The sequence below is a fragment of the Balearica regulorum genome, chromosome 35 (assembly GCF_011004875.1).
Source record: "Balearica regulorum gibbericeps isolate bBalReg1 chromosome 35, bBalReg1.pri, whole genome shotgun sequence".
NCBI lineage: Eukaryota > Metazoa > Chordata > Aves > Gruiformes > Gruidae > Balearica > Balearica regulorum.
Genome location: NC_046218.1, coordinates 138,501 through 151,886, shown reverse-complemented (window position 1 = coordinate 151,886; position 13,386 = coordinate 138,501). Strand labels below are relative to the sequence as shown.

The following is a 13,386-nucleotide window of genomic DNA, read 5'->3' as shown; positions in this document are numbered from 1 at the left end:
GTCCGCAGGGGGACAGAGACAAGCCCGGCCTGATCCCACGCGTTTATTGAAGCGGAAGCTGGCAGGGGTGGGGGGGGCATCGCCCTGGAAGGGGCAAAGCAGGGGCTCAGACTTCTCCCCCAGCCCCCTGCAAAAATGGGACTTGGACCCCTCCCCAACCCCCCCCGGAGTGCTGCCACAGAGCAGGGGGTCCCCAAATGTGGAGGGGGGGGCAGGGCTGTGGCCTCCTCCGTCACTCCTCCTTCTTGTCCCGGGGGCCGTCGTGGGCTGCCTGGGGGGGGGGTGGGAGCGAAGGCGCATGCAGGTACGTTAGGAGGTGCAGGGAGGGGTGCAGGGGGTACAGGACCCCAATCACACCCCCCCTCCCCGTACCTGCAGGCGGGCGTGCTGGTCCAGCAGCCGGTCGTACTCCCGCGTCAGCCCCTCGGCCTGGCGCCGCATGGCCTGCACCTCGTTCTCCGCCTTCTCCAGAGCTGCGAGGGGAGGCGGGGGGGGGGGGGTTTGCGTGTTGTCAGGGTCACCCCAAAACCCCCCCCCACCCCCCCCCATCCCTGCCCCCCGTACTGCGCTTGCTGGCCGCCAGCTCCTCTTTCAGCTTCTCCACCTTGGCCTTGAGGGTCTTGTTCTCGTCCCGCGAGGGGGATGCGCTGTCCCCATCACCCCCCGTCTCCTGCAGCTGCTGGGGACACGCGCGCCGGGGGTGGGGGCATGTCAGAGCCTGAGGCACCTGGGGGGGCGGGGGGGGGTGTGCCCCCATCTTCCCACCCCCCCCCCCTTTTTCCCCTTCCCCCCGATACCTTCCGCAAGGCGTCGTTGTCCTCCATGTAGCGACGGGCGGCCTGGCTGGCGCCTTCCGCCTGTTTGCGGAAAGCCTCGCTGGAGGCACCTAGCACGGCCTGCTGCGAGATGAGGGTGACCAGGCGGCGCAGGAGGCTGCAGGAAGAAGGGTGAGCCGGGCCCCGTGACCCCACCTCTTTAGGTATCCACACCCCCCCCCCCCAAAAACCCACCCCAAACCACTCACAAGGAGAGCAGGAGGGCAAAGCCGGCCAGGTAGAGGTTGCGCTGGGCCCGGAACAGCTTCATGTGGAAATGCTCGAGGGCGCCGGGGCTGCTCTGCAGGGCCACCCGCTCCGTCACGTCATATTTGCGGGTCTCCCGCGCCGCGTCTGGGGGAAGGAAGCATCAGTGGGGCGGGGGGAGAGGGGGGAACAGGCAGCCCGGCTTCCCCACCCCGAGACCCCCCTCCAGGGGTGGTGCCAGCACCCACCAAAGAGCAGGAGCACGAGGATGACGATGAGGACGACGAAGACGGTGTTGCCATAGGCCACGGCCAGGCCCACCAGCCGCGACTTGAAGATCTTCTGCCATCTGGGGGAATGGAGAACACGGACGGGAGGTGGGAACCGACCCCCCCACCCCCAGACCCCCACCCCCAGGACACCCCCCCCCAGGCCTCCCCCCACCCCCGGGGACCCCTCCTCAGCCCCAGACCCCCTCTCCCTCCCCCCAGGACACCCCCCCCCCTCAGGACACCCCTTCACGACCCTCAGCCCCCCGGGACCCCCCCTCAGCCCCCCACCCCCGGACACCCCTTCAGGACCCTCCCGCCCCCCCCCCAGGCCCCCTCTCCCCCCCCAGCCCCCCCCCCCCAACCTGGCAGCCGAGACGAAGGGGACGCAGAGCAGGAGGACGAGGAAGACCTCGGCGTAAAGGAAAGTGGCGACCGCCGTCCACTGCAGGCTCATGGTGGCCTGTGGGGGGGGGGGGGGCACAGAGAGCGGCGATGGGGACCCCGGGACCCCCCCGGACCGCCCCTGCCGCGGCCTCGCCCCTCTCACCGCCAACACCGCCCCCGCCTCAAACCGGAAGCCCGGAAAGGGAAGTCCCGCCCACGCCTGGGTGGCAACACCCAATCAAAGACGCCGGAATGTGCCGGCACGCCTACTCTCTCCATCCCGGCGCCTAGAGAGGCGGAAGAAGGAGGCATGGCCGCTTCCGGTCGCGGCCGCCATCTTCCCTCCCGCTCGGAGAGGGGGCGCCGCTACCGCTGGGTCTGTCATGGCCGCAGCGGCCCCGGAGGAGAAGGGTGCCAGATAGTGAGCTCGGGCGGAGGGGGGGGTGGGGGCTGAGGGGACCCGGGGGAGAGGACGACACCAGACCCTGTGGGGAGAGCTGGAGTCCCGCTGGGCCGGGGCATGCCGGGAATCGTAGTCCTCCGGGGTGCTGCGGGGTCGCGCGGGGCACACCGGGAACTATAGTTCTACGTGCCGCGAGGCACGCCGGGAGCTGTAGTCCTGCGTGCCGCGGGGCACGCCGGGAGCTGTAGTCCTCAGGCCAGGCAGCCTGTCCACCATGTTGGCCTGTGTCAATGGGCCCAAGGCATTGGGACAGGGGCGGAGGGGCAGCGGAGGGGCAGCGGAGGGCTGCTGGGCTCCTGTTCCTGACGCTGAGACACACAAAGTTGTGGTAAAAGAGTTGTCATTTTTACAATCCGACGCCTGAGACTGCGCTGCCGGAGACCTAGGGTCGGGCATGAAGAAGGTTTGAGGAAACCGAGCGAAGCACCGCGACGATGGAAGCAGAACCGGCTTCGGTAAACCAGCGACACCTTCAACGCACGGACTGTGCCGGCTACGCAAGCCGCGACCACCCACCGGCGCGTGCCATCGCTCCCACCCGCAGAGACGGTTGTGAGAGATGGAACTCAACAGACATTGTAGAGTGATGGCCTGTAGGCTACGGGAATGACATCTGTGTCTATGGGTGTATGTACATATACATGTATAGGTATAACAACAGGGAAAGCGCCGGTGATTAAGTGGAAGTGTAGGGACTGGGCGTGACATAGATGGTATACAATAAGGGGCAGATAACGGCTGGTTTCGGCTAGGATAAGAGTTAATTTTCACTGAAAGCCAGGACAGGACACAGCCAGGACAGGTGACCCAAACTACCCAAAGCGGGTATTCCACACCGTTATGATGTTATGCTCAGCGTAAAAGAGGCAAGTTGGGAAGGGGTGGCACGGCTCCAGGATGGTCTGTGTGTGTGGTTGTGTTGGGTTTGCGTGGCAAGGTTTTGGTAGCGGGGGGGCTACAGGGGTGGCTTCTGTGAGAAGCTGCCAGAAGCTTCCCCGGTGTCTGACAGAGCCAATGCCAGCCAGCTCCAAGATGGACCCGCCGCTGGCCAAGGCAATCAGCACCTCTGTGAGAACATATTGAAGAAAGAGAAAAACAGTCAGAGAGAGCTTTTGCAGCCAGAGAGAGGAGTGAGAAGATGTGAGAAACTCTGCAGACACCCCAGTCAGTGCAGAAGGAGGGGCAGGAGGTGCTCCAGGCACCGGAGCAGAGATCCCCCTGCAGCCCGTGGTGAAGACCATGGTGAGGCAGGCTGTCCCCCTGCAGCCCATGGAGGGAGGATGAGGGGGTGTAGCAATTCCACCTGCAGCCCCTGGAGGATCCCACACCAGAGCAGGTGGAGGCACCCGAAGGAGGCTGTGGCCCCGTGGGAAGCCCGTCCTGGAGCAAGCTCCTGGCAGGACCTGTGGACCCGTGGAGAGAGGAGCCCACGCCAGAGCAGGTTTGCTGACAGGACTTGTGACCCCGTGGGGGACCCACGCTGGAGCAGTTGGTGAAGGACTGTAGCCCGTGAGAGGGACCCCACACTGGAGCAGGGGAAGGATGAGAGGAGTTCTCCCCCTGAGGAGGAAGAAGTGGCAGAAACGTGTGATGAACTGACTGTAACCCGCATTCCCTGTCCCCCTGTGCTGCTGAGGGGGGCGGAGGTTGAGGCTGGGAGTGAAGTTGAGCCTGGGAAGATGGGGGGGTGGGGGCAGGTGTTTTAAGATTTAGGTGTATTTCTCATTCCTCTACTCTGTTTTGCTTAGTAATATATTAGATTAATTTCCTCTGTAAGTTCAGTCTCTCTCCGCAAAAATTTACGTCCATCCTCCAAACTGGAAACGTCCAGCCCCTGCTCCCAGGACAAAGGTGCCAGCCCCAAAACACGTGCCTGGCCTCAAACCTCCCTCAGCGGCCCTTGCACAGCCCCACTCACATTGGGGCTGTGGGCTCCCCTTAACATATAACAGTTTCCTACCTGTCTCTGTCCCTCCAACAGTTCTATCCAGACAGGGAAGGTCTCAGATGTGAGCGAGTCAACTCAGCAGAAAGCCTCAGGGAAATACTCCTTGGAAGAACACCCTGGGAAACCCTAGTGGGTACACAAAGAACAGCTCTGACCATTCAGCACCTGCAGCACTTTTAAGAACTAAGTCCAGCCCCCAGCCTCATCACACCCACCTGGGCTGCCCAGCCCCAGCACACAGCTGGAAAGATTTGCTCCTAAAGCAGAACAAAAAAACCAACAATGGAGAAGACCTTTTCACAAAGAAACTTTTCCCAATGCTACTTTAATATACACACTCACATTGGGGCTGCGGGCTCGCCTAGCCCAGCAAGGCCTCAACATAGCACCTCACATCACTGACGGCAAAATTCAGCGTTCAAGCTCCAAACTGGAAACGTCGAGCCCCTGCTCCCAGGACAAAGGTGCCAGCCCCAAAACGCGTGCCTGCCTGCCCTCAAACCTCCCACAGCGGCCCTCGCACAGCCCCACTCACATTGGGGCTGCGGGCTCGCCTAGCCCAGCAAGGCCTCAACATAGCACCTCACGGCACTTTCGGCAAATATTTACGTCCATCCTCCGAAACTGGAAACGTCCAGCCCCTGCTCCCAGGACAAAGGTGCCAGCCCCAAAATGGCTGCCTGGACTCAAACCTCCCACAGCGGCCCTCGCACAGCCCCACTCACATTGGGGCTGCGGGCTCGCCTAGCCGAGCAACGCCTCGACATAGCACCTCACGGCACTCTCGGCAAAATTCACCGTTCACGCTCCAAACTGGAAACGTCGAGCCCCTGCTCCCAGGACAAAGGTGCCAGCCCCAAAACGCGTGCCTGGCCTATAGCCTCCCACAGCGGCCCTCGCACAGCCCCACTCACATTGGGGCTGCGGGCTCGCCTAGCCGAGCAAGGCCTCAACATAGCACCTCACGGCACTTTCGGCAAATATTTACGTCCATCCTCCGAAACTGGAAACGTCCAGCCCCTGCTCCCAGGACAAAGGTGCCAGCCCCAAAATGGCTGCCTGGACTCAAACCTCCCACAGCGGCCCTCGCACAGCCCCACTCACATTGGGGCTGCGGGCTCGCCTAGCCCAGCAAGGCCTCAACATAGCACCTCACGGCACTTTCGGCAAATTTTTCGTCCATCCTCCGAAACTGGAAACGTCCAGCCCCTGCTCCCAGGACAAAGGTGCCAGCCCCAAAATGGCTGCCTGGACTCAAACCTCCCACAGCGGCCCTCGCACAGCCCCACTCACATTGGGGCTGCGGGCTCGCCTAGCCCAGCAAGGCCTCAACATAGCACCTCACGGCACTCTCAAACAATATTTCGTCCATCCTCCAAACTGGAAACGTCGAGCCCCTGCTCCCAGGACAAAGGTGCCAGCCCCAAAATGCGTGCCTGCCCTAAAACCTCCCACAGCGGCCCTCGCACAGCCCCACTCACATTGGGGCTGCGGGCTCGCCTAGCCCAGCAAGGCCTCAACATAGCACCTCACGGCACTTTCGGCAAATATTTACGTCCATCCTCCGAAACTGGAAACGTCCAGCCCCTGCTCCCAGGACAAAGGTGCCAGCCCCAAAATGGCTGCCTGGACTCAAACCTCCCACAGCGGCCCTCGCACAGCCCCACTCACATTGGGGCTGCGGGCTCGCCTAGCCCAGCAAGGCCTCAACATAGCACCTCACGGCACTCGCCACCACAATTTACAGAATTCCTCCGAAACTGGAAACGTCCAGCCCCTGCTCCCAGGACAAAGGTGCCAGCCCCAAAATGGCTGCCTGGACTCAAACCTCCCACAGCGGCCCTCGCACAGCCCCACTCACATTGGGGCTGCGGGCTCGCCTAGCCCAGCAAGGCCTCAACATAGCACCTCACGGCACTTTCGGCAAATATTTCTGTCCATCCTCCAAACTGGAAACGTCCAGCCCCTGCTCCCAGGACAAAGGTGCCAGCCCCAAAAATGGCTGCCTGGACTCAAACCTCCCACAGCGGCCCTCGCACAGCCCCACTCACATTGGGGCTGCGGGCTCGCCTAGCCCAGCAAGGCCTCAACATAGCACCTCACGGCACTTTCGGCAAATATTTAAGTCCATCCTCCGAAACTGGAAACGTCCAGCCCCTGCTCCCAGGACAAAGGTGCCAGCCCCAAAATGGCTGCCTGGACTCAAACCTCCCACAGCGGCCCTCGCACAGCCCCACTCACATTGGGGCTGCGGGCTCGCCTAGCCCAGCAAGGCCTCAACATAGCACCTCACGGCACTTTCGGCAAATATTTACGTCCATCCTCCGAAACTGGAAACGTCCAGCCCCTGCTCCCAGGACAAAGGTGCCAGCCCCAAAATGGCTGCCTGGACTCAAACCTCCCACAGCGGCCCTCGCACAGCCCCACTCACATTGGGGCTGCGGGCTCGCCTAGCCCAGCAAGGCCTCAACATAGCACCTCACGGCACTTTCGGCAAATATTTCGTCCATCCTCCGAAAGTGGAAACGTCCAGCCCCTGCTCCCAGGACAAAGGTGCCAGCCCCAAAATGGCTGCCTGGCCTCAAACCTCCCACAGCGGCCCTCGCACAGCCCCACTCACATTGGGGCTGCGGGCTCGCCTAGCCCAGCAAGGCCTCAACATAGCACCTCACGGCACTTTCGGCAAATATTTACGTCCATCCTCCGAAACTGGAAACGTCCAGCCCCTGCTCCCAGGACAAAGGTGCCAGCCCCAAAACATGTGCCTGGACTCAAACCTCCCACAGCGGCCCTCGCACAGCCCCACTCACATTGGGGCTGCGGGCTCGCCTAGCCCAGCAAGGCCTCAACATAGCACCTCACGGCACTCGCCACCACAATTTTCGTCAATCCTCCAAACTGGAAACGTCCAGCCCCTGCTCCCAGGACAAAGGTGCCAGCCCCAAAATGGCTGCCTGGACTCAAACCTCCCACAGCGGCCCTCGCACAGCCCCACTCACATTGGGGCTGCGGGCTCGCCTAGCCCAGCAAGGCCTCAACATAGCACCTCACGGCACTTTCGGCAAATATTTCTGTCCATCCTCCGAAACTGGAAACGTCCAGCCCCTGCTCCCAGGACAAAGGTGCCAGCCCCAAAACACGTGCCTGGCCTCAAACCTCCCACAGCGGCCCTCGCACAGCCCCACTCACATTGGGGCTGCGGGCTCGCCTAGCCCAGCAAGGCCTCAACATAGCACCTCACGGCACTTTCGGCAAATATTTCTGTCCATCCTCCGAAACTGGAAACGTCCAGCCCCTGCTCCCAGGACAAAGGTGCCAGCCCCAAACATGGCTGCCTGGACTCAAACCTCCCACAGCGGCCCTCGCACAGCCCCACTCACATTGGGGCTGCGGGCTCGCCTAGCCCAGCAAGGCCTCAACATAGCACCTCACGGCACTTTCGGCAAATATTTAAGTCCATCCTCCGAAACTGGAAACGTCCAGCCCCTGCTCCCAGGACAAAGGTGCCAGCCCCAAAATGGCTGCCTGGACTCAAACCTCCCACAGCGGCCCTCGCACAGCCCCACTCACATTGGGGCTGCGGGCTCGCCTAGCCCAGCAAGGCCTCAACATAGCACCTCACGGCACTTTCGGCAAATATTTACGTCCATCCTCCGAAACTGGAAACGTCCAGCCCCTGCTCCCAGGACAAAGGTGCCAGCCCCAAAATGGCTGCCTGGACTCAAACCTCCCACAGCGGCCCTCGCACAGCCCCACTCACATTGGGGCTGCGGGCTCGCCTAGCCCAGCAAGGCCTCAACATAGCACCTCACGGCACTTTCGGCAAATATTTCTGTCCATCCTCCAAACTGGAAACGTCCAGCCCCTGCTCCCAGGACAAAGGTGCCAGCCCCAAACCCTGTGCCTGGCCTCAAACCTCCCACAGCGGCCCTCGCACAGCCCCACTCACATTGGGGCTGCGGGCTCGCCTAGCCCAGCAAGGCCTCAACATAGCACCTCACGGCACTTTCGGCAAATATTTACGTCCATCCTCCGAAAGTGGAAACGTCCAGCCCCTGCTCCCAGGACAAAGGTGCCAGCCCCAAAATGGCTGCCTGGACTCAAACCTCCCACAGCGGCCCTCGCACAGCCCCACTCACATTGGGGCTGCGGGCTCGCCTAGCCCAGCAAGGCCTCAACATAGCACCTCACGGCACTTTCGGCAAATATTTCTGTCCATCCTCCGAAACTGGAAACGTCCAGCCCCTGCTCCCAGGACAAAGGTGCCAGCCCCAAACTTGGCTGCCTGGACTCAAACCTCCCACAGCGGCCCTCGCACAGCCACACTCACATTGGGGCTGCGGGCTCGCCTAGCCCAGCAAGGCCTCAACATAGCACCTCACGGCACTCTCAAACAAAATTTGGCGTTCACGCTCCAAACTGGAAACGTCCAGCCCCTGCTCCCAGGACAAAGGTGCCAGCCCCAAAATGGCTGCCTGGACTCAAACCTCCCACAGCGGCCCTCGCACAGCCCCACTCACATTGGGGCTGCGGGCTCGCCTAGCCCAGCAAGGCCTCAACATAGCACCTCACGGCACTTTCGGCAAATATTTCTGTCCATCCTCCAAACTGGAAACGTCCAGCCCCTGCTCCCAGGACAAAGGTGCCAGCCCCAAAACATGTGCCTGGACTCAAACCTCCCACAGCGGCCCTCGCACAGCCCCACTCACATTGGGGCTGCGGGCTCGCCTAGCCCAGCAAGGCCTCAACATAGCACCTCACGGCACTTTCGGCAAATATTTACGTCCATCCTCCGAAACTGGAAACGTCCAGCCCCTGCTCCCAGGACAAAGGTGCCAGCCCCAAAATGGCTGCCTGGACTCAAACCTCCCACAGCGGCCCTCGCACAGCCCCACTCACATTGGGGCTGCGGGCTCGCCTAGCCCAGCAAGGCCTCAACATAGCACCTCACGGCACTTTCGGCAAATATTTACGTCCATCCTCCGAAACTGGAAACGTCCAGCCCCTGCTCCCAGGACAAAGGTGCCAGCCCCAAAACATGTGCCTGGCCTCAAACCTCCCACAGCGGCCCTCGCACAGCCCCACTCACATTGGGGCTGCGGGCTCGCCTAGCCCAGCAAGGCCTCAACATAGCACCTCACGGCACTTTCGGCAAATATTTACGTCCATCCTCCGAAACTGGAAACGTCCAGCCCCTGCTCCCAGGACAAAGGTGCCAGCCCCAAAATGGCTGCCTGGACTCAAACCTCCCACAGCGGCCCTCGCACAGCCCCACTCACATTGGGGCTGCGGGCTCGCCTAGCCCAGCAAGGCCTCAACATAGCGCCTCACGTCACTCTCGGCAAAAATTTTCGTAAATCCTCCAAAACTGGAAACGTCGAGCCCCTGCTCCCAGGACAAAGGTGCCAGCCCCAAAATGGCTGCCTGGACTCAAACCTCCCACAGCGGCCCTCGCACAGCCCCACTCACATTGGGGCTGCGGGCTCGCCTAGCCCAGCAAGGCCTCAACATAGCACCTCACGGCACTTTCGGCAAATATTTAAGTCCATCCTCCAAACTGGAAACGTCCAGCCCCTGCTCCCAGGACAAAGGTGCCAGCCCCAAAATGGCTGCCTGGACTCAAACCTCCCACAGCGGCCCTCGCACAGCCCCACTCACATTGGGGCTGCGGGCTCGCCTAGCCCAGCAAGGCCTCAACATAGCACCTCACGGCACTTTCGGCAAATATTTACGTCCATCCTCCGAAACTGGAAACGTCCAGCCCCTGCTCCCAGGACAAAGGTGCCAGCCCCAAAATGGCTGCCTGGACTCAAACCTCCCACAGCGGCCCTCGCACAGCCCCTCTCACATTGGGGCTGCGGGCTCGCCTAGCCGAGCAAGGCCTCAACATAGCACCTCACGGCACTTTCGGCAAATATTTACGTCCATCCTCCGAAACTGGAAACGTCCAGCCCCTGCTCCCAGGACAAAGGTGCCAGCCCCAAAATGGCTGCCTGGACTCAAACCTCCCACAGCGGCCCTCGCACAGCCCCACTCACATTGGGGCTGCGGGCTCGCCTAGCCCAGCAAGGCCTCAACATAGCACCTCACGGCACTTTCGGCAAATATTTCGTCCATCCTCCGAAACTGGAAACGTCCAGCCCCTGCTCCCAGGACAAAGGTGCCAGCCCCAAAATGGCTGCCTGGACTCAAACCTCCCACAGCGGCCCTCGCACAGCCCCACTCACATTGGGGCTGCGGGCTCGCCTAGCCCAGCAAGGCCTCAACATAGCACCTCACGGCACTTTCGGCAAATATTTCTGTCCATCCTCCGAAACTGGAAACGTCCAGCCCCTGCTCCCAGGACAAAGGTGCCAGCCCCAAAATGGCTGCCTGGACTCAAACCTCCCACAGCGGCCCTCGCACAGCCCCACTCACATTGGGGCTGCGGGCTCGCCTAGCCCAGCAAGGCCTCAACATAGCACCTCACGGCACTTTCGGCAAATATTTACGTCCATCCTCCGAAACTGGAAACGTCCAGCCCCTGCTCCCAGGACAAAGGTGCCAGCCCCAAAATGGCTGCCTGGACTCAAACCTCCCACAGCGGCCCTCGCACAGCCCCACTCACATTGGGGCTGCGGGCTCGCCTAGCCCAGCAAGGCCTCAACATAGCACCTCACGGCACTGATTGCGAAAATTTTCGTCCATCCTCCGAAACTGGAAACGTCCAGCCCCTGCTCCCAGGACAAAGGTGCCAGCCCCAAAACGCGTGCCTGCCCTCAAACCTCCCACAGCGGCCCTCGCACAGCCCCACTCACATTGGGGCTGCGGGCTCGCCTAGCCCAGCAAGGCCTCAACATAGCACCTCACGGCACTTTCGGCAAATATTTCTGTCCATCCTCCGAAACTGGAAACGTCCAGCCCCTGCTCCCAGGACAAAGGTGCCAGCCCCAAAACACGTGCCTGGACTCAAACCTCCCACAGCGGCCCTCGCACAGCCCCACTCACATTGGGGCTGCGGGCTCGCCTAGCCCAGCAAGGCCTCAACATAGCACCTCACGGCACTTTCGGCAAATATTTCTGTCCATCCTCCGAAACTGGAAACGTCCAGCCCCTGCTCCCAGGACAAAGGTGCCAGCCCCAAAACACGTGCCTGGACTCAAACCTCCCACAGCGGCCCTCGCACAGCCCCACTCACATTGGGGCTGCGGGCTCGCCTAGCCCAGCAAGGCCTCAACATAGCACCTCACGGCACTTTCGGCAAATATTTACGTCCATCCTCCGAAACTGGAAACGTCCAGCCCCTGCTCCCAGGACAAAGGTGCCAGCCCCAAAATGGCTGCCTGGACTCAAACCTCCCACAGCGGCCCTCGCACAGCCCCACTCACATTGGGGCTGCGGGCTCGCCTAGCCCAGCAAGGCCTCAACATAGCACCTCACGGCACTTTCGGCAAATATTTACGTCCATCCTCCGAAAGTGGAAACGTCCAGCCCCTGCTCCCAGGACAAAGGTGCCAGCCCCAAAATGGCTGCCTGGACTCAAACCTCCCACAGCGGCCCTCGCACAGCCCCACTCACATTGGGGCTGCGGGCTCGCCTAGCCCAGCAAGGCCTCAACATAGCACCTCACGGCACTTTCGGCAAATATTTCTGTCCATCCTCCAAACTGGAAACGTCCAGCCCCTGCTCCCAGGACAAAGGTGCCAGCCCCAAAACACGTGCCTGGCCTCAAACCTCCCACAGCGGCCCTCGCACAGCCCCTCTCACATTGGGGCTGCGGGCTCGCCTAGCCCAGCAAGGCCTCAACATAGCACCTCACGGCACTTTCGGCAAATATTTACGTCCATCCTCCGAAACTGGAAACGTCCAGCCCCTGCTCCCAGGACAAAGGTGCCAGCCCCAAAATGGCTGCCTGGACTCAAACCTCCCACAGCGGCCCTCGCACAGCCCCACTCACATTGGGGCTGCGGGCTCGCCTAGCCCAGCAAGGCCTCAACATAGCACCTCACGGCACTTTCGGCAAATATTTATGTCCATCCTCCGAAACTGGAAACGTCCAGCCCCTGCTCCCAGGACAAAGGTGCCAGCCCCAAAATGGCTGCCTGGACTCAAACCTCCCACAGCGGCCCTCGCACAGCCCCTCTCACATTGGGGCTGCGGGCTCGCCTAGCCCAGCAAGGCCTCAACATAGCACCTCACGGCACTCGCCATGAAAATTTACGTCCATCCTCCAAACTGGAAACGTCCAGCCCCTGCTCCCAGGACAAAGGTGCCAGCCCCAAAATGGCTGCCTGGACTCAAACCTCCCACAGCGGCCCTCGCACAGCCCCACTCACATTGGGGCTGCGGGCTCGCCTAGCCCAGCAAGGCCTCAACATAGCACCTCACGGCACTTTCGGCAAATATTTCTGTCCATCCTCCAAACTGGAAACGTCCAGCCCCTGCTCCCAGGACAAAGGTGCCAGCCCCAAAATGGCTGCCTGGACTCAAACCTCCCACAGCGGCCCTCGCACAGCCCCACTCACATTGGGGCTGCGGGCTCGCCTAGCCCAGCAAGGCCTCAACATAGCACCTCACGGCACTTTCGGCAAATATTTACGTCCATCCTCCGAAACTGGAAACGTCCAGCCCCTGCTCCCAGGACAAAGGTGCCAGCCCCAAAATGGCTGCCTGGACTCAAACCTCCCACAGCGGCCCTCGCACAGCCCCACTCACATTGGGGCTGCGGGCTCGCCTAGCCCAGCAAGGCCTCAACATAGCACCTCACGGCACTTTCGGCAAATATTTAAGTCCATCCTCCGAAACTGGAAACGTCCAGCCCCTGCTCCCAGGACAAAGGTGCCAGCCCCAAAACACTGTGCCTGGCCTCAAACCTCCCACAGCGGCCCTCGCACAGCCCCACTCACATTGGGGCTGCGGGCTCGCCTAGCCGAGCAAGGCCTCAACATAGCACCTCACGGCACTTTAGGCAAATATTTTCGTAAATCCTCCAAAACTGGAAACGTCGAGCCCCTGCTCCCAGGACAAAGGTGCCAGCCCCAAAATGGCTGCCTGGACTCAAACCTCCCACAGCGGCCCTCGCACAGCCCCACTCACATTGGGGCTGCGGGCTCGCCTAGCCGAGCAAGGCCTCAACATAGCACCTCACGTCACTCTCAAACAAAATTTGGCGTTCACGCTCCAAACTGGAAACGTCGAGCCCCTGCTCCCAGGACAAAGGTGCCAGCCCCAAACATGGCTGCCTGGACTCAAACCTCCCACAGCGGCCCTCGCACAGCCCCACTCACATTGGGGCTGCGGGCTCGCCTAGCCCAGCAA

At 61.5% G+C, this 13,386-nt stretch overlaps 2 protein-coding genes across 3 annotated transcripts in view; both read right to left on the bottom strand.

The window, feature by feature from the left end:
- Positions 1-13,386, bottom strand: part of WDR13 (WD repeat domain 13) — a 57,013-nt gene that overhangs the window by 6,398 nt on the left and 37,229 nt on the right. The window lies entirely within an intron of this gene.
- BCAP31 (B cell receptor associated protein 31) lies at positions 25-1,870 on the bottom strand. Of its 2 annotated transcripts, none has more exons than XM_075738767.1 (7): positions 1,657-1,870; positions 1,271-1,371; positions 1,025-1,169; positions 798-933; positions 565-679; positions 373-473; positions 25-271 (listed from the first exon to the last, which is right to left on the bottom strand). In XM_075738767.1, exons 1-7 carry the CDS (start codon positions 1,746-1,748, stop codon positions 233-235), a joined length of 729 nt encoding a protein of 242 aa, XP_075594882.1. In that variant the 5' UTR covers positions 1,749-1,870; the 3' UTR covers positions 25-232. The 2 variants fall into 2 exon arrangements, with proteins under 2 accessions (XP_075594882.1, XP_075594883.1); XM_075738768.1 differs by having other exon boundaries at positions 565-676; positions 1,657-1,863.